Raw genomic sequence first — 27,077 nt, 5'->3', positions numbered from 1 at the left:
TCAGTGATGATATTTTCTCACCCTGCTGCCAAGTGGCAACATCACTGCAGCTAACGGCATCAGACGGTGTTCTCACCGTGAGGTTCATTTGCTCATTTTCACTGATCAGTGACCTCCAGCTGAGTTTTACTACTCAGTAGATTATTTCTGCCTAGAAGTGTAAACATTTGTATGAGCCAAGTAAAAGTATAGGGGCACAGTAGAGGAAGGGAACATAAATGGGTTTCTGGGTGAAATCCAGTAATTCAGTTGCCAAAACAGGTAAGCAGCTTCATCAAGTTTGCTCTCAGCTTCAGACTTTTGAATTTCATTCTAGACAACAAACACCATGACAAGGTAAAGAAGTTCTGACTTTCCATTATATTCTAAATAAAATAAATATAGCCATTTGGGCTGTATACTACATTTCTTTAAATTTGTCAACATCTTGATTAAACTTTGTGATTTGAAAAAAATTCAAATACATGGAATTCAAATCAATACAAAAAATTCAAATACATGGGTATAGACCCATCTGATGTAGTTTTTATTTGTTATCAGAACATCCACAGAAGTTGAACTGTTAAGAAAATTGCTCAGTGAAGAATGATTTACAACTTGAATTTCCTTGGTGTCTATGTCTTAGCAAACACTGATTTTTCTTATGTTTTTATTTTTCATTCTACAAAGCACCATTCAATAACCCATTTTCTTGCCTAAAGTTCTTTTCTATTGTGTAATAATAGAACTAGGTACTCAGAAATGTAGCAAACAATTGGTAACTAAGAGATCAAATTATCTCTAGTTTCATTTTATCATTTTGTTCTTATTTCATAAAAACATAATTTTTTACCTTCATCTGAACACCACTCACCACAACTGCAGCATGACAAATCAATGTAAATTTATAGAGGTCTGAATGTACAATCCATTTTCCTCCACTTACACTTCTCATTTCTTCGTTTTCTTTTCTTCAAGACTATTCCAATTTTTATGCTTTGATATCAGAACTTACAGTACAGGATTAAATTCAGACCATTCAAATTGGGTATAATGTCCTTTACTGAGAAGAACTGCAACTATCTTACATTGGATCTGAATTATTTTTTATAACTGTACAACTTCTTTCCATGTGCAGCAGAATTGAACCATTTGCAGTGAAAATGTAACCCCTTGTGCTAAGCACGGAAGAGCTTTCTCTTCCTTCCAGACCACTGGCATACAGTAGTGCTCTGAGTAACCAGCTGCAATTAAGCAGCATGGCTGAGGGAAGATTTGTTAAGCTATTTTGCTCTTTTAGGACAGACAATTTAAACTACACAGCTAAGAACCAGATTTTTCTGTTACATGATGCTCACACATTTTCTGTAATGATTCTTATCAAGTCATATAGTATGTCATGTCCAGAGCTCATAGCTCTGGTGATCAGTGCATTATATATGCTAGACAGAGAGATTTTACCCTTAGTATTTCACTTAAGCCAGGGATTGCAAGTAGACTGGTGTATTAAATCAATTTTTTGGTTCTCATACAGTAACACAATAAAGTCATGTTAGGTTTTCCAGTACTGGCAAAGAAACTTGAAATAAAATATCCATATTCCAGTGCAGATTTTAAAAAGAATCAGTGAAAATTTACTGCTCCTATCACAGAGAATATAAATAAAGGATATTGGTGTTTAAGACAAACTTAGAAGACCAACTCCTATATAATACATGTAATGATATATTTCTCTGCCCACATGTGATCAGAACTGTTAAAGATTATTATGTAATGCATTTGGGACTAAGTCATTAAAAATATACTTTTCTCCCAGTGAAGGAAAAACAGCAGCTTCCAGATTTTGCAAGCAGGAGCCCCTCCAACCATGCGTAAGAGGGCCAGGGCAGTAAACCATGCTGATCTGGGGACTGCACAGCTGCATTACCAGCCTGGACCTCCTCCCGTCCCCTGCCAGTGCCGTATTGCCACATCATGCCTGATCCTGTCACCCGAAGACGAGTCGACGTGGTGATGCATGTGTGCATGTGGGAACGAGCATGGCACAACCAGACTGCTCCTCCTGTGCCTCAGCGGTTAACCCATGGTCCCAGCAAGCCGTGGCCACGCTATGCAAGTGGCAGCAGGTAAACCTGGAAAAACCCAAACCAAACCCATATGACCTTTTTCCTTCTATTTCCCTCCAGACCTCCAAATGACTCAGTGCTCTCAGCCACAGAAGGAGGATCCAGGTGGATTTAAGTCCCAGGGTGACAGCAATGCATCACTAGGAGCATAGCTCCACTTTCTCAGGCTTTGCCTTCCTTTTATGCCATAAATGTCACTATCTAAATTGGGCTTCTAGATAGAAAGCTGGTTGCTATATAATATATTAATCTTTTTTCTCCTCTCTCCATTGCCTGTATATTCACTGCTGGATCTAGCCTCTAAGGAAGAGATTACTGTCTGAATTAATACCATGAGTCAGTAGGAATACAGTCTAAAAGATGCAGAATTTTGTCCATATTTTTGCTGTTAACACATTAAAGGGTATACTATGCTAAAGTTCAGCTGCCAGCATTTTCATTTATTCTGACTCCTATTTCAGGGAAGTGCTAAGGTTATTTCTTGAGCAGTCAATGCAATTTCACTGGACCATAAAACAACTAAGCTTCTGTGCTGAACTCTTATCCCCAGCCCATAATAAATGAAACATACTATATACAGGGACTAAAGTAGAATTGAGTACATTCTATTTACATTGTTTCTTAGAAAAGCTTTAAAGGAGCAGACTTTGGCTGTAAGACTACTTCTCCTTCAGTGTCCTCCCACAAAAATAAATACACAGCAGATGTAAAGTATATTCTCTTTGATATGTCACATTTTTGGTTGGGTTTTGCTGATTTGATTGTTCCTGGATTGCTTTTTTTTTGAAGACATTTTTCTCTTTTTCCTAGCCAAAATATCAGTGACTGCCTTTAGAGAAAACAGAGCTTTTCAGCAACAGTTTGGTTGCTCTCTCCTGAGCTGAATGATACAAAACCTATCTTTTAAAACCTCTCTGAGCAACAGGGAGGCCTGAATGGATTTCATTATAATATGATGTAAAATATGGGTCTCACACAGTCATAATCATGCAATTACCTGCTTTCCTGATTGGAAGAGGACTGTGCCTTGATGAATCATTGTGAATATAAGCCACATAACTAACAGTTCATTAAATCAGTATGAGAAAAGTAGTACAGTAAAACCAGTGTCCAGACTGTAAATGAACTGTGGCAGCTTCAAGACTGCACACAGAGCGAGCCAGAAACTTACAGAGGCCTTTAGAAGACAATGGACTAGAGCAGCAGAGAACTGGGACTACCAGGATAGCTACACCTCCTTCTTGCAGTGACACCACAGTTAAAAAAAACACAAAACCTGCCTAGAGACATTGAATAAACTTTCTTTGTTTACACACCTTTAAAAAAGGATGCATGGTGTGGCCTGAAGGGTTGGTATCTGTTATGATGCTCTGTCATCAGCTGCTGCTCATCTGCACGAATTAGTGAGAATTCTCATGGGCAGGGAAGCCAAGTCCACCTGTGGGGGATGAGTGGACTAGGGTGCTCTCCGGGTCTGTATCTCAAGGCTGAGCTCTCATGAGGATTTGTTGATGTCAAAGCACTACAGATGATTTCTTGGGTTCCCTTATCTTCCCCACAAACTGCTTTTATGAGGCATTTTAGGGCACTCTGTCACACACATGGCTGTGACTGAGCAGTGAGTTTAGCATTTGTAGGGAGGGACTAACAGAGAGACACCCCCTAAAAAGGTAGAGAGCTGGCATGCTCATTTAAGTTTTTCCTCTAGAGAACATCAGGCCAAAAATTACTTTTTTCACAAAAAAAAATCTCCAGAATTATACCAAGTTTGGAAAACATCAACCCCAGCACAGGAATTTGGAGAAAGTAAATACCTTCCCATAAAAAATGGTAAAATGCATAACTTCAGCTACCACAAAAGCAAAAATTGAAGATGCTGGAATTACTAAAAGCCTCTTTGTCCAGTTGCAAGGGTTAATTTGTTTTTCAGTGACAAACTGAGCTGGATGGTGCCATAAACTGATCAGGGGCTTTTGTAGAGCTTTCCGCCCCCCCCCCCCCCAACCCCCGCGCCCCAATGCAACAAGAAAGACTGCAGACTGCTAACGTAGCTTTGTTTACGTGTTCAGTTCAGTCAGCTGATGGCCACTGCCACGTGTGAAGTGAGACACACATGATTTCTTCCCAGAAAGGAAATTTGTCCATGTCCTGGTTTTGGCTGGGATAGAGTTAATTTTTCTTCTTAGTAGCTAGAATAGTGCTATGTTTTGGATTCAGTATGTGATTTGGTATGAGAAGAATGTTGATAATACACTGATGTTTTCAGTTCTTGCTAAGAAACAGAGGACTTTCCAACTGCCCATGTCCTGACAGCATGCGGGTACAGAAGAAGCTGGGAGGAAGCAGAGCCAGAGCACCAGACCCATATTGGCCAATGGAATATTTCATATCATATAACGTTATGTTCAGTATATAGAAGAGGGTCAGCTGGGAAGTGGGGTTTGTCTCTTGCCTCCAGAATTGCACTTTTGGAACCTTGACTTCTTCAGCATCGCTAGCCAGGAACAGGCTGGGTATCGGTTGGCAGGTGGTGAGTAATCTCATTGTGCATTACCCATTTGTATTTTCTATCATTGTTATTATTGTTTCATTTTATTTCAATTATTAAACTGTTTTTATCTCAACCTATGAGTCTCCTTAACTTTACCTCTCCAGTTCGCTTCCCTATGCCCTGGGCAGGGGAGCGTGAGTGAGCAGCTGCATAGTGTTTAGCTGCCAGCTGGGTTTAAACCACGACACTCCAGCCTGAAGCAGAGTTCCCTCGAGAGACCACTGGTAATGGCAGACAGCATTTACCTAAAAGTACCTGGCTGCACAAACAAGATTGTTTCATTTTCCTTTGCTAGTTTGGCCAAAAGTCAAGTTAATTCTTCAAATCCATTTTTTTTTTTTTTTTTTTTTAAAGTTCCCGTGAGCAGTGATTAACAATTCCTGTACTCATGTTGCAGCGATGGCGTTATGATAGTGGTGCGAGCATACCAGCTCTGTCACAGTCTAGACATGCAGGTACACATGATATGCTCACACCCTGTCATCTGACAGGCCTTCAGGTAACAGAGATGTATATCTCCTCAATGAGTTTTAATAACTGAGGCGCTAAAGCTGTGAAGTACCAAGTACTTCCTACCCACCCACTTCTTTGTCAGATTAAGCCCTAAATGTCTCTGAATGTGTGTTTCTTTGCTAGGAGAATATTTAGGATCTATTTTAAATCTTTTCTACAGCTGCACAATTCAGTTCAGTTGTTTTAACTGCAAAGCTGCTTCTCAGAGACCAAGAATAGTAACGTAAAAACTGTAAAGTTAATTTAAGATCTGATGATGATCAACCAGTTTCAAGCAACTCTTCAGTGTTTCAGATGGACTCATTTCCAGACATAGCCAGTTACGGCTGGGACACTTACAGAAGTCAGCTCAGTTTTTGGATGGTCCCTTCAGTCTTCATTTCTCACGCTTTTCCTTGGCTTTTTTATTCTTCTCTTCACTCCTTTCACATCTCCGTTCCTCCTAACTCTTCTTCCCTTCTTATCCAGGTTTCTCCTCTTTTCTTGCTAATGCTATCAGCTGCACAAGTAGATTGAAACATTTTCTGTGTCAGCCCTCCAGGAATGTGTAGTCTAAGGCCCAGGAGGGGTAACACAAAGGACTGGAGCGTCACAGTACGGCCACCTTTTAGTCATTACCCCAGCCCTGATGGGTTTGGATTCTTCTAACCGCAGGCCTGATCCTCAGTGCCCCTGAAGAGTATTTACAACATGCTGAATAATTTCCACCAGCTGGCCCTTATTGAGAGTGTCACTCAATATTTATGTAACAATTTCATGTATCAAATAACATGGCAAAAAACTGCATCTTAACCAACTTATTGTTTTTAGGCTGATAAATTTTTGTTTTTAATTAACAGGCATTTGTTGTCCACAGTTTTCCTCTGGAGGTTCTCAAAACCCTGTTGGGAATGATCGTTCAAACTCCCTTTCTCCCCAGCAGACTTTGGATCAGGCCCCCAGTGCTGAAAAACAGTGTTTGAAGGTCACTTTTCACTTCTAGCATCAACAACCTTGAAACAAAGGAGTGCAATTAAAGTTAATGTCCCACATGGTTTAAAAAATAATTGTGAATGGCTTCGAAATCTGACATTTCAACTGGGAATGTAGCTGATTTAATAACAACAAAAAAGCAACAATCACATGAGGACGCTGCAGTCATATGATTTTTTTGCATAGTCAGTCACAGCTTTGACTTTGATTTATGCTCCCTCTCCTTTCTGCCAGATAATGAGGGCTTAGTTTAAACAAGCCTGGTATCCCTAAGGCTATTGCCTTCACCTTTTTCCTTGGCTAGCAGTAGGAGGGAAGATTGGCTCCAGTCCGGAGGGTGTTGAAGCATAGAGTCTACATATGCAAGATGCACAGGACTGGACATCAGAGTCTGCATTACTGAGAGAAATGCTGGCTGGGGAACTCCAGGTAGTGACAATAACTTACACAGCTAACAGAAAATGCTAGAAAAATGGAAGAAACTAAGAACAAAACAAAAATTAAAAATAATAAGTAGTCACAGTTCTAAAATCTCCTTCCATCGGGCAATCTCTTCTTTCTGTTGACAGTGCCTTGGATTTACAGACTTCCACCTGCCCTGCCCAAAATAAAAATGGATTAGTGTTGCCCAACTTGCTGATTTGTGGCTATGCAGCATCTCAGTTGTCAGCGCTCTACTTTGGGATCACTGAAACCACTACTGGACCATATTTGCTTCTATGCCATGTTGTCTCACCAAAGCTTGTTCTTTGCTGCAAACAAAAGCAAGAAACTTCACGAGGCTGCCAGGGCTGCAACAAAATTCTGTTGCTGCACTGCCTGCAGAAGAACACCTGGGCTGGTGAAGCATGTTGAACCTGAATCTGAACCACTAAGTGCAGCGTTTGCCAATCTGCCTGTATTATCCTACTCCTCTTGAGCCATTGGTTATATCTCATTATTAGGTTGGGCAGCAAAGTCTATTTTTCCTTTATCTCTACACACCATGAAGTATATACAATGAAGTACTTGGCTGTGTGTAGGTCATGGCAACTTGTGAGCTAGATATTGTCTGGCCATCACTACATATAGTCTGTGATCACACTAACCACGGGCACATCATATTGTGCAACTGTGGTCAGATGGTACACGCATGTGCCCACTAAATGTTTAAATAACGTTTTCCTTAACAATCAACTCTGATCAGGAGCCAAGTCCAGAGATGTGTTAGAACTGGCCATTCTCCATTTAGTTTACAGTTGTTGCCTAGCATGTGGGGAGAGACACATGTTTAAGTAGTGATGGGTCTATCAAATGCAGTGAGCTGTTGCAGTAATACTTGCAAATCAGGCTGGGGCAAGAGTTAATTTGGATTTCTGGAAATAAACATTCCTAATTTAAAAATAAATTAAGTACAAAAATTGATCATAGTGCAAAACTAGTAAAAAATGCCTGCGAGGTAAATGGTGTGGCTCTAAACAGGTCTCTCAGAAATCCTAGGGAATGCTGAAAGCAAAAGGAGTGAGTCATAAGCACATGAGCTGAAAGAAGCTAAAGACACAATCATGCATCTCTGCTTAATTCCATCACATGATGAGTCCTGGGGCCCTTCATTTAATCGGAGAGCAGAACAGCAGAGAAACTTCATTCTCACTTCTCAGTGGGGACCAGCGGAGTTACCGTGTGCAGGCACCAGGCACCCTCTGCTCCTTGGCGCGGGCTGAGCCGACGCAGGGTCTCCGGCACCATGAGCGGTGTTCGCCGCCACCTCGGATTCCTGCTCCTGGCCGAAGTGGTGCTGTGTGCTGCCGCCACACGTGAGTGCTTCCTTCACCCCATCCTCTCTCCCTGCCTCCACAGGTTCGAAGTCCCAAGCCAGTGTGGTAAAAACGGCTGCTCCTTGAACATGCAGCGGTTGCTGGAGCTGTGCTTGGGAACTGGTAGGCGACAGCTACCTCCACCTCAGGGTTGCCTGGCTCTCGGTAGAAATGTCACCTGAGATGGAGAAATATGCCAAGAACTGTTTAGTTATCTATTTCCTGTGCTCCACAGATACATACAGCTGACCAGAGCTAAGCCTTGGCTCATTCTAACAATATTTCCCCAGCTCAGGCATGGCTAAAAAGACAGATGCAGACTGGACTTCTCCAGTTTGCTCTGCTCAATTGTAACTGGGGGAGGTCAGGTCAGAGGCAGTGCTCCCTGCTGGGACACCCAGACCTGTGGGTCCCCAACCTCAGGGAGCCCAGTCAAGGAATTAGATCCTCAAGCAATGGTGGGCAGGCACTGGGCTGGTCCTCTGCTTCTTTCTGGGCGCCCAGCTTGGCTCAAGTCTTGGGTTGACTCCCTGAGCTCAGGGCTGGGAACCCAGAAGTGGGATTTCAGGCTCAAATTCCAGAACCTACAGTAAGGAAACTGAAGACCTTAAAAGCTGAGGTCCAGCTGAGCATCCACCTAGCCTTGTACCTGTCTCCAATGGGAAACAGTAATGGATGTATAACTGGGCAAGTGTATACTGGTATTTACTCAGGACATTTCACCAGCTTCTGATGATTTACAGCACCAGAACTGCCTCTGTCAGATGCGGAGTCATTGTATTTAGCAGTTTTTACTGGACTTTTCTTCTACCCGTTCATGCAATTGTGTTTTGATTGCAACCTGTGTAAATTTTTGACACACACAACATCCTGTCAGCAAGAAATCTCACACCTTAACTGTGCTTTACATGAAGAAATACCTTTTATGTGCTTAGAACCTGTAACCTGCTGGTTTCCTTTGATTCTCCTTAACTTTTGTACTTTCAGAAATAGTGACAAATTGCTTTTTCCCTCATGCTGTTCATGATTCCGTTTTTATATTCTCTGTTACCTCTTCTCTGGGCTCAAGACACAGTCTATTTAGCTGTTCCTCATGTGGAAGCAATTCTATTCCTTTCTAGTACCCTTGCCACCTTTCTCTGTATATTTTCAGCTCTCTTATACCCTGCTTGAGCTGCAGAGAAGAGGGCAATACACAGTACCCAAGACGTGAACACACATGGAATTACACAATGCTGTAATGACATTTTCATCTTTGTTCTCTATCTAGCCTTTTACTAGTTTTTCAACTACCAGTAAGCACTGCATTCAAAACTGGAAAGCTACAAGTTCTCATTGCTGAGTGGCAATAGCTAGTTTAGAGCCCCTCGTTCTTTAAGTAAAGTTAACTATGCTGAATTTCATACAGTTTTATTCTTGAGTCATTGAGTCTCTTTCAGTCCTCCCCTCTACTACTTTAAGATGCTGTCTTCAGCAGATTAAAGAACTTTACTGTTTACCACTTTTCCAGATTACGAATATTTTAAATTATTTCAACAATTAAGAAAACTGGCCGCTTATTTGTAACTTTTGGTTCATATATCCTAACTAATTATTTATTCAGGTTAAATCCTTCATTCTTATCCCACGGTAACTTAGTTGCTTTATGTGCCTTTAGCAAGGGACTTCATCAAATGCTGTCTGGAACTCAAACAGACTATAACAAGTGGGTCAGCCTTGTTCCCATGCTCTCTGGCTCCCTCAGTGAAACTCAAAATTTGTGAGGAATGCACTCCTTTTACGGCATATCGTATTAATCCACTGTATCTGCTAATTCTGTTCTTCACTGCTGTTTCTACCAGCTCCTCCAATTAAAGCCTCAAACTTTCTGTAATCCTCTAAATCTTCCTTGGAAGGGTTTTTAAAAACTGTCATCACATTTGCCAACTTTTGTTTCTCGGCTACTGAGGCATTTTTAAGCAAGATGTTACATGCTATGTTTAATGGCTCATTTATTTCACTCTTGAATAACTTCCATACTTTTTGAGCCATCCTATCTAGACAACTTCATTTTGTTGATTTGTTCTATATTTTTTTTTGTGCCAACACTTCATTTTGAGAGAGATTCTCCATCATTGTAAAGAAAAATTCTAGCATAGAAACTTCTTATGCTCCTCCTTTGTGAATGAAAATGTAAACTATTGTATTTAACTTTCGTGCCATCCCTTTATCTTCCCTGAATGCTTTTTTTCATATCTACATAATCTTTTGGCCCTCCAGACTGTCTGGCAAGCTTTCCACTACTTTTGTATTTGAAAAAAAGATTAATTAGTAGTTTTTATGTTCTTGCAAGTTGTTCCTCAAATTCTTTTTTGTCCTGCTTTATTATGTTTCGGTATGTAACTTTAGAAAGTTTACATTATTTTCTGTCTTCTTAGCTTGGCCATAACATCAGCCTTTTTACTTCTAAAACACTTTCATCCCCTTTAGCTGGGCCATCTTTTTATTGCTGTTGTTCTAACACTGGCTTTCGTCCTCTCTTTCATGGCTAACACACTATCACAGGAAATGCTGAACTTCTTGACTTTGCTACATTTTTCACCAGAAGGAAAACCAGAATGAGAAAGAAGAAAGTCAATCAGAGTATAAGATCTTTTCTCCTATGATCACCTCACCAAAACTATTACAGCAATCAGTTCCTTGGAGTGTAATATTGCTCTGTCTATTTTGAACTGAATTGCTCTAATTTTGGTTATGACCAACATCTGTTCTTGAGTGCTTTACATTGTTGAAGAAGAAATACATTAAAGATTTTCGTTCCTTTAAATTCAGCAACTGAAAATCTTCAGTTCCATGTGTTAGGGAAACTAGTGCTGAAGTCTTTGCACATCTGAAAAATGTCTTTGTCTTGTCCTGAAGCTTGTGAAATGTTTTCTATTTGATTGAAATAAACAAAGCACATCAGGGAGGCACAGAAATGCCTAAGGAGCCTGTGATTTAGAAGCAGTGACCACAGTTATTACCAAAACTGAACAAGAAAATGACTTCTGAATTCAAGGATTGTTATTGAAAATTCAAAATTAAAAGCATTTATAAAATTAAAAGTGCCCCAGCTCTTTTTGACAAATTGAGCATTTGGGAAAAAAATAAGGATTGAAATGTTTTGATCTGACAAAATCAAAACATCTTTATTCATAAAATAATTTTTAGATAAAATCAAAGAGAATGCGAAAAAGAAATTAGGAAAAATCCCTAGCCACTTGCTTTCAAATAAGATGACACATTAATTTAATGACCTTAAATATAATTGAGCTTGATAAGCCTTTGTGAAATACTTTTATAGTTGCTAATTTGTTTTTTTCCTGAGAAAAGTTTCTGAAGGACATTACCAAACTCTTCTTCTGACCAAGACTGAAAACAATACAGCATGTGATACGGGCCATTAAGTAAATACCAGTCATGATGTTATGCTTTGCTCACATCAAAATATATTAAATCTGCAGGAAAGACTTGTTTCAAGTGATTTAAATGAGACTGTGGGGAGTTCCTGTAGGGCAAAAGACCGTGGGAGAGTATGTCTCTAAGCACAAAATCTGTTCTTTTCCTCAAACATTTCGGTCCTCAAGACTGGGGAGACAGCTACCAGCATCAGTTCAGAGTGACCATTGAGATGGGACTGGCCAAGGGATGTCCTTCCTGCCCAGCAGAAATCTCACTGGACAATAAAACATCAAGAGAAAACAGCTCCTGCTTCTTCTTCAGTGCTGTTTCTCTGGTTCTCCCTTGCAGTAAAATTAGGAGTCACATGCCCATAAAGACCGTGCTTAAACTGGCTATATTTGTTTTGTGTCATTTCCAAAACTCAGAGAAATTCCAACACAGCCAGTTACATTACAGTGCACAGGGACATTCTTGCCCTTCTTACAAGTCTCTGCATTTTCCCTGAAGTCATCCAGCTCTTTGTTGCACTTGGGTATAAATCTCAGAAGCATTCAGCATCAGCTACCTTTTAAAATAAAGCCATGAAAAGCAGAAATCCTAACTCCCTTGATGTTGTGACAGAACGGCACACCCAGCAGTTACCTGATTAACATGACAGAGTTGTTTAAAGCCCCCCAGGCTTTAATGGAACTCTGCCTATGAGCCTACTTACAAACATATTTTTATGGCATCCTACAGTGTTCCTACATGTTCCTACAGGTTACTTGGGCATTTACTTTGCTTTTCATTATGTGTACTTTGTGACAGAAAGAGGGATCCTAGAAGGTCTGGGAAAAGTTTGAGCCCATCATTTGTAGTAATATGAGAAGAAAGAGGTTATTAAAGTTATTTAGTATCTGAGCCATTTTAAAGTAATAGGCATGAAGCTAATATATTTTTGTTGTTATATTATAAACACATTGAGTTTACTATTCAGCTCTAAATTTCCTTCTCTGGAAAGACCAGCTTCTGCTACAATTGCTTCCACCCCTCCCACCCAAACCACCAGCCCACTCACCAGAGAAGCTTTACTGGCATAACTTCCACTAAAGCACAACTCAGACACAGAGTGAATTTATCCTGTTAGCCTTTTACTCATAGATCTATTACCAGGTGAGCACAAAGCAGTCAGCAATCAAGCAACCTCTGTACAACTAGTCTGATTGTTGCAGGGTTATGTCCATTCATACAATCGCTCTGATATGGTCAAAATATTGTAAACCTTTTTATTTTTTCTCTGGAAAGCTTGCAATAGTGCAAATAGAAAAACGTCAGTCTGTCAGTGGTGGAATTGTCTTTATGTTGGTTACAGTTGATGTGTTTATAGCTGTGATGATAAAATTCCATAACTTTCTACTGGTGAAGAGTTTTCTAATCAGTACAAGAATATAGTCGTAGTAAGAAGGCTGTTCAGCACAAGAGCAACATCTTTATAGGGTGATAGGGAAAATGCATGTTTGTTTTTCTCTCTAGGTTTTCAAGATGTGCTGAGCCATGAAATAACTCCTGTTACACCCTACAAGAAGATACAAGGCTGGTCTAGCGATCAAAATAAATGGGATGAAAAGCTTTATCCTTTCTGGGAAGAAGGTGATCCCAGATGGAAGGACTGCTGGAAAGGTGATTGCACATACGCATTTCAAAGACACTGAGAAAACTGGCCAGAAAGTCCACTTCATTGAAGAGTGCAGGTGCTATAGTACTTTTTCACAGGTGCAATATCCGCCAGTGCTGCAAGGAATAGCAAATTAGAGATGACTGGTTTTGGTACCGTTCCCAGTACATTGTCTGAGGAAGCAGAACAGTGAGTTGTTACAGTAAATGCTTTCCCATGACTCATAGTCTCAGACATTAATACTTATTAAGAAGTATTGATGACCAGGGCTCTAAGAAAATCCATTATTTGAAATACACCCTAGAGGACAGGTAGCTTCAACTGCTATCTCAGTCGGGCACTGTGGGCTTCAGTTTGACAACTTCTGTGAAGACCCTGTTTATTATCACCTGGTCTGAGCTGAGGTCTAAAGGCTGTATCTCTGGGGAAAAACAAAAATACTCTCCTTTGGAATATATTGACCTCCATGGGTAAAAAACCATATCCTTAGCTCTAAGAAGGAAATGAGTGACAGAGCAGTAAGTAATGTAGAGGGATATGGTGAGTCCCTCTGATCATTCTAAGTTGGGGTTTTGATAAGAGCGCAAGTGACTTAGGAGCACAAAACCCCTTGGAAAGAAAGGAATCAATAAAGCATTTCTAATGTAAATAGTGCACAGTTGAAGGTAGCTCCTGCTCTGGTGCATCCTTTAGTACAGTGAACACCAATTTTCTTTTCTACAGGTGGAAGAGTGACAGCCAAATTGGACACTGATAGCCCAGCACTGGTAGGATCCAACGTGACCTTTGCTGTGACTCTCCAGTTTCCCAAGTGCCAGAAAGAAGATAATGATGGCAACATAATATACGAGAGAAACTGTACCCAGGGTAGGTAATGGCAATCTCCCCGCACTGTAAACATGTCTGACTATGGTGCTGATGTGAACATGTCATGAATCTCTGAAAACATCAGAGGCGTGCCCTGTGAACAACAGCCATGTTGCTTTTAACTGATAACTACACTCGTGTCTAACCTGTGCCACACCAGTTTCTTTCCTCAGAAGATCACTGTGACATTTTCACTCTTCTACACCCGCTATATATAATGACCATGTAATTTAAGATTTGCCTTCACTATAAAATTACCTTCCCAAAACAGTGACATTAATTTGGCTTCCTAACAAAACTGTTACTGCTTTGCAGCTCATTCACAACGTTGCACAGTCACACTGTTTTCTTCCAAATTTATAAAGATGTCAATTTATAAAGTTGAGATTTTTTTTTTCAGTTAGGAATTGTGGAACTCACTAACCATCATCTGCATCTTGAAAAACCCTCAAGAAAGAGTAAATCTCACATTCCCACATTTTAAGAATTAAAAAAAAAATTACAAAAATAAATAAAGTCAAGCAAGCCATGATCCTTGATCCTGGATCACATTTTTTCATCTTATTTACTGTTACTCAGGGCAAAAAACCTATCATAATTCCAGCGTTTGAAGCTGCCGGCTCTAGAGTGAAACCGGCTGTTGTACCTTCTTCTTCAGAATTCATAAACATTCCAAAAATTTTTTTACTGATCAAAGTAATTTTTATTTCAAGGCATATCACCAATTTTTTTGTCAGTCTGAGTTCTACTTTTTGACTGCCTAATGTTTTGTTAACTGCTGATATCCATTCTCTACTTAATACCGGTTGTGCTGTTTGGGGAAGGAAACTGTCTTTCTATTATTCAAAAAGGAACTGAAATTCATGTCTAAGTTATTTAAAGGTGCCATAGAAAACAAACTAAATCACTTCCTCACAGTTCTTCCACAGCTGCTATTTCTACTTAAAATTTTATATTCTGCTTGCCAAATGCTCAGGTAGCCTCCCTAACTCCAGTGAAACAGTATCATCCTGGTTAGTTGACAGCAAATTTTGGGCAAGGAATTTTAAATTGTGTCTGGCCCGTGAGGCAATAAATTTTTTCTAAGCTTCTAAATAAAACAATGCCAAGCCAGAACAATTTGTTGTTTACAATAAAAACTAAACAAAGAACAATCTTAGAAAAAAACTAATGTCGGTCTAAAAATACCCCACTTAGTCTGTTCTTTAAGTGCAGTAACTGCTGTAACCTGGGGTGTCTGCCTCCTGTTTCCTGACTTTCTGCAAATTTCTCCATTGACCGGGAACATGTCCTATTTCTACACTTAGATCCTCCAGCTTCCCAGGATCAGCAAGTCTATGTCTACAACTGGACTGAATGGATTGACAACTGTGGCTGGGAAAACTGCACAAGCAACCACAGCCATAACGTATTCCCAGATGGGAGACCTTTCCCTCATTATCCTGGGTGGAGGAGAAGGAATTTTGTCTACGTGTTTCACACGTTTGGTTAGTAGTGCAACACATCCCTTGGTTTGGCTGACGCTGCAAATTCACTTTGTACACTAACTCATTTGTCGAGTATGTTTTATTAAAAGTCCTTTAAAAAGCATTCCATGCTCTTGAGCGGAGATCCCAAATCCATTCCCTGCTTTCCAGAGAGGCCATCAGCTGCTTGGTCTGGAAATCATGGATTACCAGGAGATTCTCTTTAAATCTGCATTCACAGTACTACCACTGAAGAAAATTAATGTCCTTTCAGTAGTACTTGAGATCCTTTTCTAGGAAAACAGAAGGTCCGAGCAGGTCAGTCAGATGATCTGTTGACTGCCCACTGCCACTTCAGATTCTTAAATTTAAGAAAGACCATAGCGCTGTATATCTTTAGATCAGTTTAACAGCGCAGAACTTCTTGCTTCTGGGGGGGTGAAAACAGACACTGTGTGGTACTGCTCTGGTCTCAGATGCTGATTTTCAGTGTTCCCAGCTCCTGAGTACATAACGGTTGGGCTAGTCCTGACATTGGCTACATAAATCTTAGTATCCTAAGTTAGCTTGGCCAAATCAGTATTATCAGCAGTGTCAGCATGAGTAATGATAATAATGTCCCAAATTTTACATAGAGGTGATACTATTTATCTACCTCAATCAGCTATTACAAACAAAAATAAGCAAATGTATACAAGGTATACATCTAGGGTATGAAGCAAGAGGTATTATATCTTCTTGCTACATTGAAAGTGTACAGGCACAAGATAGCTTAAAATGCCTAGGAGGTAACATCATCTGCTACATAATCCTAATGACTTAATGTAATGTAATTGTTTTGGAAAGATACAGATGCCTTGGCAATTTTTTCTTAGATTAGTGAAATTTGGGACATCTTTCCAACACCTTTGAAAAAAAACAGAAATAATGGGAGTAAACACATTGTAAAAGTATCCAGTCCTCCAAAAACACCTGCCAGATAACTGAACGACAATTCTAAACTATTGATTTAGACAATCCAAGAGTCCCAGAAATACTACTTCACTTAAAACAAATTGTAGCTAGGCTGAAGGGGAAAACATGTAAGTTCACATTCTCTTTCAGGTCAGTACCACCAAACAACTGGACGATCTTCCATAACATTTTCAGTCAACACAGCAAACATCACTCTTGGCAAACACACAATGGCGGTATCCATTTACAGGAGGGGGCATTCAGCATACGTTCCAATTGCAAGAGCAAAAGCCACTTACATTATAACAGGTGAGCGTGCTGGAATAAACTGTTATAAAATACTGGGGGTATTTGTTGTTTAGGTGTTAAAAGAATTCAGCAGATGCATCATCTGGCATGAAAAGAAGACATTGGCCTGAGAAAAGTTTTTAATATAAATGTGGAATCTCTAGTAAATTGCCTTGAGTAGTGTAATTTAGCTTTGTATCTAGCTCAGTTGTGACACCTCTACTTTGTAATGAAAAATGATTTACGAGAGGGAATGCAATCTTCCACAGATGCCTGTGATTCCTCATTCATTCCCATACTTTTCTGGGTAACTGTTTCCTGCTGACATTCACTCCCCAGATCAGTAAATTGAATTAAAGTAGAAACCTGTGTTAAAGATATAAATGTTTCACGTTCTGACTGTTGCTGTTCAGGGACTTTGGAGCTGTTTGTTGTTTGCAGTCAGGTATGTATGCTTCATTTATTTATTACTTCTTTTTTCCCCTCCAGACAAAATCCCCATATTTGTGAGTATGTACCAAAAACATGACCGGAACATCTCAGACTCCATTTTTATCAAAGACTCACCAATCACATTTGATGTGAAGATCCATGACCCCAGTTACTATCTTAATAATTCTGCCATCTCCTACAAGTGGAACTTCGGAGATGGAAGTGGCTTATTTGTAGCCAGCAGTTCCACTACGTCTCACACCTATACTCTGCAAGGAAACTTCACTCTGAATGTAACTGTCCAAGCCATTATACCCATACCTTGCAGGCCAGTAACACCCACTGCACCACTGCCCACCTCAGCAGGTAAGAGTTTATCAAACACCAGTGATATTTAGAACTGTGCTAAAACTCTAAATTCTGCTGGTTTAAGTTCATATCTTTAGGAGTTTTACTTTCATCAATGAAAGAGCTGCAAGGCTCTGCAAACCCTCTATAAATTGGTTTAGAGATGGAATCAATAAGCATAAACTCTTCTATGATTCTGTGGTTGGCATCACTTACACATTCCACATCCAGTTCTACCACCATAGTGACAGCATAGAGAGGTCTTTGGGTGGACATGCTGTACATACAAATTTGTTTTTATACCCTCTACCACACCAGGTCAAGTGATTTTAGCCTTGCCTATTCAGGGTCATCTTTTGAGGCAAGATGTAAATTTTAAGTGAAAGAGGTATTTCAAAATACTCATAGCCAGTTTCTTTCTGGTTTGCATTAACTTCCACCCAAAATTAAATGAGATTGGATTGAACTACAAAAAACTTACTCATATTCCAAATATGGGATCTCCATATGGCATTAACCCAGAATGGCTTTTCCACTTTAAACTTATGCACTATCATATTTCAGAATAACTTTCATTATGTTCAGCACTGGTTTATCATCTCAGAGGGTTTGCAAAAGGCCTTCAGTTTCAGCCTGGGTGTTATAATGCTACTACTATTAAATTGTAAATGTGGCTATATTTTTCAAATTTCAGAATTTTAATATGTGCTTTTACCAAAATGTTGAGTGAGAATGAAAAATTAAAGGAAAGATATAATTTTCACCACTTCCCCTCTTCATTTTTCCACTAGCTGTAATGTAGAGCAATAGGAAAATACCTGCTTTTAAATAGAGCATTTTAAACTTTTTATTGGCCTTTGGATTTCTTCTATAATTGATTTGGGAATTTTAAAGAAGTGTTTAATTATATCAAACCTTGCAGTCTCACTTTTATTTCAGAGGTGGGTGACTAGCAAGGTGGCTTTTAGAGCGAGGCTACCCAGGTCATTCCAGGGTTCTACAGCTGGGCATATGTGTTTTCTTTAAGGATTATTACCATGATCCCACAGAGATACATACATGACTGCACAGCTGCAAACCAAAGTCACTAATGACCTATGTAATGAATGCAGTTGAAACATATGGCCATGTTGAGAATGCCTCTAAGCAGAACTTGTTCTAGAGCTGCGTATCTATTCTTTCTCCCTCAACTCAACAGTAACGACCGGAGCATCTTCTAATTTAGACTCTTCTACCACTGTTGAATCAATGGAAGATAATCCTGATGGAGGTTGCCATATTTACAGAAATGGATACTATGGAACTGGTATCTCTGTTGTAGGTAAGGGTATGGGTCAACACCTAAACAGAGTGATGAGGTTAATAATGTACAACAATGTATAGTAGAGATAATGCTTATTTAGACTCCCTTTTATGAACTACGTGAGAACCACAATAAGATCCTTCTCTTGGACCTAGCTGACATCTTTAAAGATTAGTGTACAGACAGCTAACTGGCTGACTTTGGTTTCTTTACATGCTCTGCCAGGATCTAGTGGCAGAGGTTATGGCCCCTTGGCTTCAGGTGCATGAGGCTGGGCCTTGGTCTGGATGCCTGCTGATGGCTGGCCCCATGCTACAAGTGGTGATTCCAGGCATTTAGGCTCGACAATGGCTGGTGGGGCTGTGCGCCATATCGCTACTTTCTGTATCATCAGCTTCTGAACCTGCCACACCTGAAGCATACTGGCCTGGGGGATCACATAAGGTTGAATTGACCTTGACATGCACAGAAGTCATGGGTAGTGGGATGGGGAAGTGATTTAGTAAAATAAGTAAGCAAATAATAATACTGGAAAAATAAAGCAGAGCAGATAGGAGCAGCCTCACAGGGAAAGCACTGGAAAATTTCTCAGCTTTCAAACCCTTCAAGAGGAGTGCTAAGGGAGGGAGGAGACTATAGAAAGCAAGACCTGAACTGAGCATCAGCCAAACACTTGAGGTTCTGTACACGCAGACTTCAGAGCTTGTCATGTGTCCTATCACTGACATCTGTTTCCTCTCCCAGAGGGAATCCTTGAGGTAAATATTATTCAGATGACGAGCATCCAGATGACAGAAAGTCAAGCTGAAAACTCACTGGTTGACTTTGTTGTTACCTGCCAAGGGAGGTAAGTGTGTGAATGAAACTGTCAATCTTCCCTCTTTAAAAATAATTAGGTGCTGGAACACTGTCTGCACTTAGATGCAGCTGCATGAACAAAAGTTGGGAACTGCAGTGTTTCTATTTCTTGACTGGAACTAAAGATAATGCAAGTCTCATTTGTAAACTATGGCAACAGAGGTTACTGTCAGGCTCTTAGGATTCAGAACAAATGTCAAACCTCAGTAAAAATAAGAACTAGATAGTGGGGAGAAACAATTCTATATTTTCCTGGCCAAGACAAGGTTTCAGCACTTACTGTAAAATGGGAAGCAGTCTACTGAAATTAGAAGGAAACCCTTTCTTTTTGGCCATGATTTTTTGACACTTAAAGTAAATGGGTGTGTCCAGGCAATTTCTTGGATAGGAAAACATTGCACTAATATTCCTAGCTCCTAGAACTGAATCAGATTTGAGAGGACTGAGAAGTACAAAAATCATCTCAGTAATGTAATTGGAAAACAATTTACCTCTCTTAAGTTAGCGTTTAATTTTTTTAGCACATGATACTACATGTAAGAATCCGCATTCCTTTCTTAATGATGTGTATTAAAGGTAACAGACTTTATAAGCTGATTTGAAGCAGGTAATTCTGTGATCACCATAAAATGTTACATGATATATAAAACAAGCAAATAATGTTATAGATTGCACATATGCATTTTAAGTAAAATCCATATGTATGTATATATAAAATGTATAGGCATGTATGAAATATATATATATAATGTATCAATAAAACACTCTTAAATCACTATAGTGCCACTGATTTCAGTAAACAGGCACCAGCATAAAACTGGGGCATCAGTGCAATGTGTCTATGAACTGGGCTAACAGGACTCCACAGATGCAGTGTGTTCTCTCTTCCCATCCCAGCCTCCCCACAGACGTCTGCACAGTAGTTTCTGACCCCACGTGCCAGGTGTCCAAGAGTGTGGTGTGCGACCCCATCATCGTCACTGACGAATGTTTACTCACCATCCGGAGAGCTTTTGAGGAACCTGGAACATACTGTATAAACATCACCTTGGGGGATGACACAAGTCAAGCCCTTGCCAGCGCACTGATTTCAGTAAATGGAGGTGAGGCCACACAGAGCAGATGTGGGTCATCTGTGAATAGCATCTCCCTGTGGTCATTTCCCTGCAGGGGGGAAGAGCACAGGAATTTATATGGGATTTTTATTATGCCTGGAGGCTTCAGCTGAGGCTGCATCAGTTTGTGTGAGAGTCTGTGCAAAGATAAAGAGACAATTCTTGCCCTATGGCAATTTTAGATGCTAGAACTTGGTTTGATTTACGTTTATGATCCAGTGAGTAATTGTACAAACTCTTCAGTATCACAGAATATGAACAGTTCTTAAGCCATAATGTATTTTTCTACAGTATAACTCTGTTGAGCAGAAAAGCAGGTGGGGGACATGCCAGCCAGCCTACACCACACATGGAGAAATAGGAGAAACGGAGAGGAATTCAGCTCACTTGAGACAGAATCAAAGTCTGCAGCTGAGGTGGCTGCCATGAGCTTTCTTTGTAGCCCATTGACTTTGACCAGGTTTCTCCTTCTACATAAGGATAAGATAAATCAGATTCTGGAAAGGTCTGTGTAACATTCATTGACTACAGAGTTTGCCCAGGGTGACTATTTCAGAACAGGAGGTTTACCTTTGGTTGGATGAGTGTCACTGTGTCTTGCTCATGGTTATCCAAGCAGTCTTTGACAGAACCAGGTATTAAACTCCACCTCAGTCAGAAGTCTAAATGATCGTTCTGTCTCTCTGCTCCCACTCCATTGCCCTCCTGACCTCCCACTGCAATATAACTCTTCTGAATTACTATCAGCCAAGCAACCGACCCTTTGCGATCATTTGCCACAGTACTTTTGGCTGATTTTATTTAATATAGGTATAAATTTAGCTGTATCAAAATCAGTTCATGATGACTAAGGCACAATGCTTGACCTCTAAGTGCATTCCAGTTCCTAAAGATGAAAATAAGCATGCAGTAGGATTTTTCAAAACTGTATTCACAAAGGCTAACTTTAGCCCAAGGCTGGTCTTCCTAGGTTTCTTTCAGAGGGCAAAGCTAAGACGTACTTTGGGTCCTCCACTATAATCAAAGCAGAATTAGGGTCAAAGAGAGTTTGCTGCTTTGAGTCATCTTCTGGAGGAGCCTATCTAATGTTTGCAAACATTTCTCATGTGCCACAATTTTCCACTCATTTCAAGAGAAGGCAAGTATTTACGAATTTCTGAAAATCCCATAATTTGGTGCCTAAACATCTGGCCCTTGAAATTTGGCAGGACCGTGCCTGGGTTATGCAGGCAATGCACAAAACATCCATTCTTAACTTGCTTAAGCTGCTGTTGAATGGGTTGCAGTCCTATGATTTAGACCCATACCATCAGTATGTGTTGCTTTGCAAACTAGTCCAAGGACCTGCTTTATTCATAAAATAAGGTAAATCCCTACAGTCTTGGCAAAAATATTGTAAACCAGGAATGAGGTCAATCCTTCACAAACAATTGTATCAACAAACCGAGAAATATATGAGGCACATGTACCAAGTAAATGATAAATCCTGATCTAGTATCTCAATTTTCATGGGCAGCAATTATAAATTAATAACTGGAAAGGTAAGCCAACATGCACCTCTAGGTTACTTCATTGTATAAACACTGTTGCTAATATGAGGACCAAGAATGTGTCTCAGTGTCAGTAAACTCAGTAAAGGTGCAGTCTATGGACTGGAAAATTAAGATATTTAACAGAAATTTTTTAAAAATACTTGTAATGATTTGGCTTCTTCCATCAGATATGATGGAATTAGGAGTAGGTGTGAGTGAAATGGTTGATAGGAAACCAGAAGGCAGACTTCAATGACAGGCAAAGCCCAAAAGTAATTTCCTAGAATGAGCACATTAAAAAAAGCAGAGCCCTTAGCTCTTGGATAAGACAAACAATCCTAAGTCCACCAAGCTCTCAGCCACACTCTGCCATCTTAGCATATGGGGCTGTAACAAACAATAACATTTAAGAAACTCTCAGTGTAAGAGCAATCAGCAAGGAGCAAATCAGCCTCACCTTGTGGGATACCAGCAAGACCCTCCATTCCCTTCCATGCTGGAAGGGCAGCCATGTGTCTCAGGAGCATGGCTCATGTGAGAAAACTGGCAAAGCCCAACTCACACTCACACTCTGGTGGAACTGAGAATTAGGCTGAGTAGGATGTGAAAGTACCACCTCCTGCCAAAGTCACTGACCTCCAATGCTTAGCATATTACAAGTATCAAGTGTGCTTCAATCTGTACAGCAATCAAGTAAAAATGATGTTTTCTTTAGAAAATCTATCTCACTGTATAAACAAGGCTAACTTTTAAACAAACTATTTTCTGAACTCTAGGGTCATCATCAGGAACAACAGAAGGTGTCTTTATCTTCCTTGGTTTGTTGGCAGTGTTTGCCGCCATTGGGGCTTTTGTCCTCTACAAGTAAGTTGCTAATTTCTAGGATTAAAACAGTTCAAGGAACTGTCAAAAATATCAGTTTAAATTAACAAAACCAACAGCTTAAATTTGCATTAGTTAGATATATTTTTTTTCTTTTTTATTGTTGTTCACAAGTATTCTGGCAAATATTCAAGAAAATTAGATTACTGTCTTAAGCTGAAAAACCATTGGAAAATATGCAAACGTTAAAGACGTTCACAGAAAATTACATTCTGTGCTCATAAGCACAAATAGTAATACTAGAAGGCCAGGGTAAGCATGTAAGCAGTAAGCAAACTCAAACCGCATGATGTGATTCACATATGTAGTAAAAGCTAACAAACAGAAATTTAATTTAGCTCTAAAACTCTTACAAGAAGTGTTTGTGAATGACTGACAGATCAAGAATTACTCTTCAAAATTCTTCATCAAATAATTGACAAATAAATTCTTTGGGGAAAAGGTGCTGGGCATGCAGGAAAGTAGTTAACAGAGCACATGTTACTGCATCATTAGCTTGGATGCTTCTCATGAAACTTTAAGATTGCACCGAGACTCCTCAGTCAAGAGTATTCTCAACCTTCACAGTCAGTGGTGAGAAAGAAACACCTCCACAGAGCAACAGTACTCCACCAAGCAATGGAGCCTTCTCATTAACCAGGCCTTAGTCAGCACTACTGACCTATGGCTGTTAACAATTAGATGGGATTGAAGTGGGAAGGAGGAGAATATATGTGATGAATACATGATTAATTCTCTTATGCACTGGTCAAATGCTAAATGTGGATTTTCATTTAAATGCCTTTCAGCAACTAACTGTGCACATTCCTTGCAGGAGATACAAGCAATACAAGCCTATTGAGAGAAGCACAGGACAAGCAGAGAACCAGGAGGGACTAACTGCTTACTTCAGCAATTTCAAAGCAATTTTCTTCCCTACAAGCACTGAGAGAAATCCTCTGCTGAAAAGCAAACCAGGCATTGTTTAAACTTTTTGTTACGTAGGTTACGTACAGGACTCATACCTGAACTGTACTTTGATGGGGTTTTCTTGCTGTTATAAAGAAGCAGGGGGGTAAGGTGAAAGCACATAGAGATGGGATGGTAACTTTGGGGGCGCTGGTGCAATTAGAAATATTAATATAGTCCTTCATAGAAAACAATGAGGTAGTTTTGAGCACTTGCTGTTCTTGCTTGTGATCTAGAATATACTAACACCCTCCTCCCTTATCTGGGTTTTCTTACTTCTAGGTTAACTACCTGCAAAACTAATCGGGTCTGTAATCTGGAGGCGGGGGGGGGGGGGGGGGGGGGGGAAGATTAATTTAAAACAAACAAACAACTTGTAAATCTTAAATAGTCCAGTATAGCTGCTTACTGCCTTAGCAATGCCTTTGCTAGAAAGACAGACACGGGGGGCAGGCACATGTTATGTCTGTGGAATGAAACGTGCCATGGCCTATTCCCAGGCATTGACACTGAACTGCTGACACTGTTACACTGTTCAGGAGGTCCTAGCCCAGTCTTGCCCCAGGCAGCCTAGCTCCCCACCAAGCAAACCCCAGATTCTGGGAACCACCAGAGGCACTGTTCCCCACCGGGAGTTTGGCAGCAGCCACCCTGTTTTGCAGGGTTCAACAGCATGGATGCAGCTCATTACATGCCAGTTGGCCTCAGGATCAGAAAACAGGGCTGAACACATTTAGTTTCCTACTGGACATGGCTACCAGTGCACGAGCCTCACTATAAACTAGACCACAGACACCCGAGCAACAAGATGAGGCCCATCTGCTTGGCCCTCCCTGTTGAAACTTTTATTCTGAGTCCCATGTAAAATGCTTAGATGCTGTCTTTGTCTCCTTTGTTTCCATTGGTCTTGAGACACTGAACTGGCACCACCACTCCCCAGAGAGCAGATATGTGCTCTGTGTACAAGGGTCAGCAGAACAAGGGTTCTAGCAGGAAGGAGTAGCATTCAACTCCCTTTTCCCCCTCTCTTTTCATTCCTCTCTCTCCTGCTGTAAACATACATTAATTTCTGCTTGCTCCTCCATCCCTCTGTCTTTGACACTTAATCAAATATATGAAAACCTCAGTATAAATAAAGCACTATGTCCAATTTCTGCTTTTGCATGATGCTTAGAAAGTATAAACTTCTGCAAAATCACTGTGCCTCCCCTTGTTCACTCTAGCTGCAATTCTGTGTTTAAAAACCTCATGTTGAGGCCTTTCCCAAGTGGTCTGGTCTTCCAGCCATCTGTGCTCATCGTTCTGCATCGTGGCATTTCACAGTGCAAGACCAGAAGTGAGCTCCTGAAGGTGGGATTACTGGATGAGGAGAAAAGGAGGGCATCTTATTTGTAGAAGGGAAGAGGTTGCTAAAAAGGTTCTCCGAGATGAGAAAACAGACCAAAAATGCTTTAAATAGTTCCATAAGAGCCTTGTTGTTAATATTAAAGGTTATGATCGAAGTGAAATTAACTTTCAGTTGGGGGCTGGGCAAATGACCTTATGCAATCTATTTCTAAACACTGAATTCTTTGAAGATCTATATATCAATATAATTAGCTTATTTACTGTGTCTTGGAACATCTCTGATACATACTGTTCTCAGTTCCTGAGGTGATATATAAGCATAATCATATTTTCCTGGTATCTTAACAGACCTGTCAAATGCTTGTTGTTATCTGAATCTAGTCTTCACTACCACTTCCCCAGTGTGCACGGACACCTTTAAATGACTTAAGGATATAAAAAAAGCAGATTCAAACATTCCTGTGAGATTAGTTCTTTAGTTGTAATGTTCAACAGCCTCTTTTCTTCTTCTGTTTCCAGGTTCTCCAATTATTTTAATTCTTGTGTGGCCATTTCAATTATATTATTAAAGGCACCATATTTGCCATTCTTCCATCTTCCTATATACATAACAGCCCATTGTCTAACCATAACTGGGCATCTAAAACTATTCTCTGACTTAATATTCAGGCAGTAATTTTTGGAGGAAAAGTGTTTTCTGTTTATGTCCTCTGTTATCAGCGAGGCTGTTGACAGCAAGGACTGTAATTTCTATTTGTTGCTCTAGCTTGAGGCAGGAGAGGGGTTTAATGGAAAGCTTAAGATGACCTGTAATGCATGAAAAAATTAAATCTGTCACAGCTATAACACTTAGGATCGGTGATGACGCAGGCTACCGCTGACCTAGGCTATATGCAGAAAGCATCTTGTTTCAACAAAACACTGCATGTTAAGAGCTCAGAGACATCTTAAGCTTTTGCATAGAGAACAGATTTCGAGCATACTTGAAGAACTGTTTTATCCTTTAACCTAAGTATACAGAATAGCTTGCACCATCTTCCTTTAAATACCATATCAGAATATTAAATTTTTATAATTTGATTTTGCCTTTTCAGCTGTAACTTCCATTTCATACATCTTTACTTTTATACAATGGAATCTAACTGCTGTATTGACAAATAAACCATCTAATGACTTTAAAGAGTACATTTCCTTTGTCTCAGAGAGATACCATCAGGTAAGAAACTTGATGAGTTGCTTAATTACCGATCACAACAGTATCTACCTCCAGAAAACACAACTGGATTTGCTTCAGTTCACTTACGCACAGCTGGTAGTACCGTGGGTTATCTAGCCATTTTTGCAGTCTCCCTCCAAGTGTGCTCAGAGCAACAGCACCACAGGCCTGAGAAGCGAGGAGACTTTCTTAACAACCAGACAACAGCTGAGGAACCCAATTTCAGAACAGATCAGGATACAAATGAACTTCATGTCCTTCAAAGGCAAGAACAGCTGACAAACAACAGATTTGTGAACGTCAGCAAATGTTACACGACAGGTTTCAGGCATCCCCTTTGGAGAAGTAACATGGAAGAATGACATCAAACATAAATGTATATCATCTTTAGAAAGAACATCTTTTCAAACATGTCACCAAGAGAAACAGAAACATTAGTTGGGCAACAAGTTTGTTAAAAAATACTTTAAAAAATGTATTATTTCAAACTGCTTGTTTTGTTCCTCCCAC

General features: G+C 40.0%; 1 protein-coding gene across 1 annotated transcript; it reads left to right on the top strand.

Moving 5' to 3' along the window:
- Positions 1–7,867: 7,867 nt before the first annotated feature.
- On the top strand, positions 7,868–24,411 carry GPNMB (glycoprotein nmb). Its single transcript, XM_074862733.1, has 11 exons — positions 7,868–7,937; positions 12,870–13,016; positions 13,735–13,878; positions 15,186–15,365; positions 16,449–16,607; positions 17,076–17,384; positions 18,565–18,687; positions 19,414–19,516; positions 20,425–20,630; positions 22,951–23,038; positions 23,871–24,411. The coding sequence occupies exons 1-11, from the start codon at positions 7,868–7,870 to the stop codon at positions 24,022–24,024; spliced, it is 1,683 nt and encodes a 560-aa protein (XP_074718834.1). The 3' UTR covers positions 24,025–24,411.
- Positions 24,412–27,077: the final 2,666 nt, after the last annotated feature.

Source organism: Strix uralensis, chromosome 1 (assembly GCF_047716275.1).
Source record: "Strix uralensis isolate ZFMK-TIS-50842 chromosome 1, bStrUra1, whole genome shotgun sequence".
Lineage (NCBI taxonomy): Eukaryota > Metazoa > Chordata > Aves > Strigiformes > Strigidae > Strix > Strix uralensis.
This window is presented reverse-complemented; position numbering and strand designations above follow the sequence as displayed.

Excerpts from the sequence above, each read along its gene's own strand:
- GPNMB (XM_074862733.1), top strand. The coding sequence starts at position 7,868 with ATGAGCGGTGTTCGCCGCCACCTCGGATTCCTGCTCCTGGCCGAAGTG. Across the intron at positions 13,017-13,734 it reads ATGGAAGGACTGCTGGAAAG|GTGGAAGAGTGACAGCCAAA; the intron begins GTGATTGCACAT and ends TCTTTTCTACAG. Across the intron at positions 16,608-17,075 it reads AGCCACTTACATTATAACAG|ACAAAATCCCCATATTTGTG; the intron begins GTGAGCGTGCTG and ends TTTCCCCTCCAG.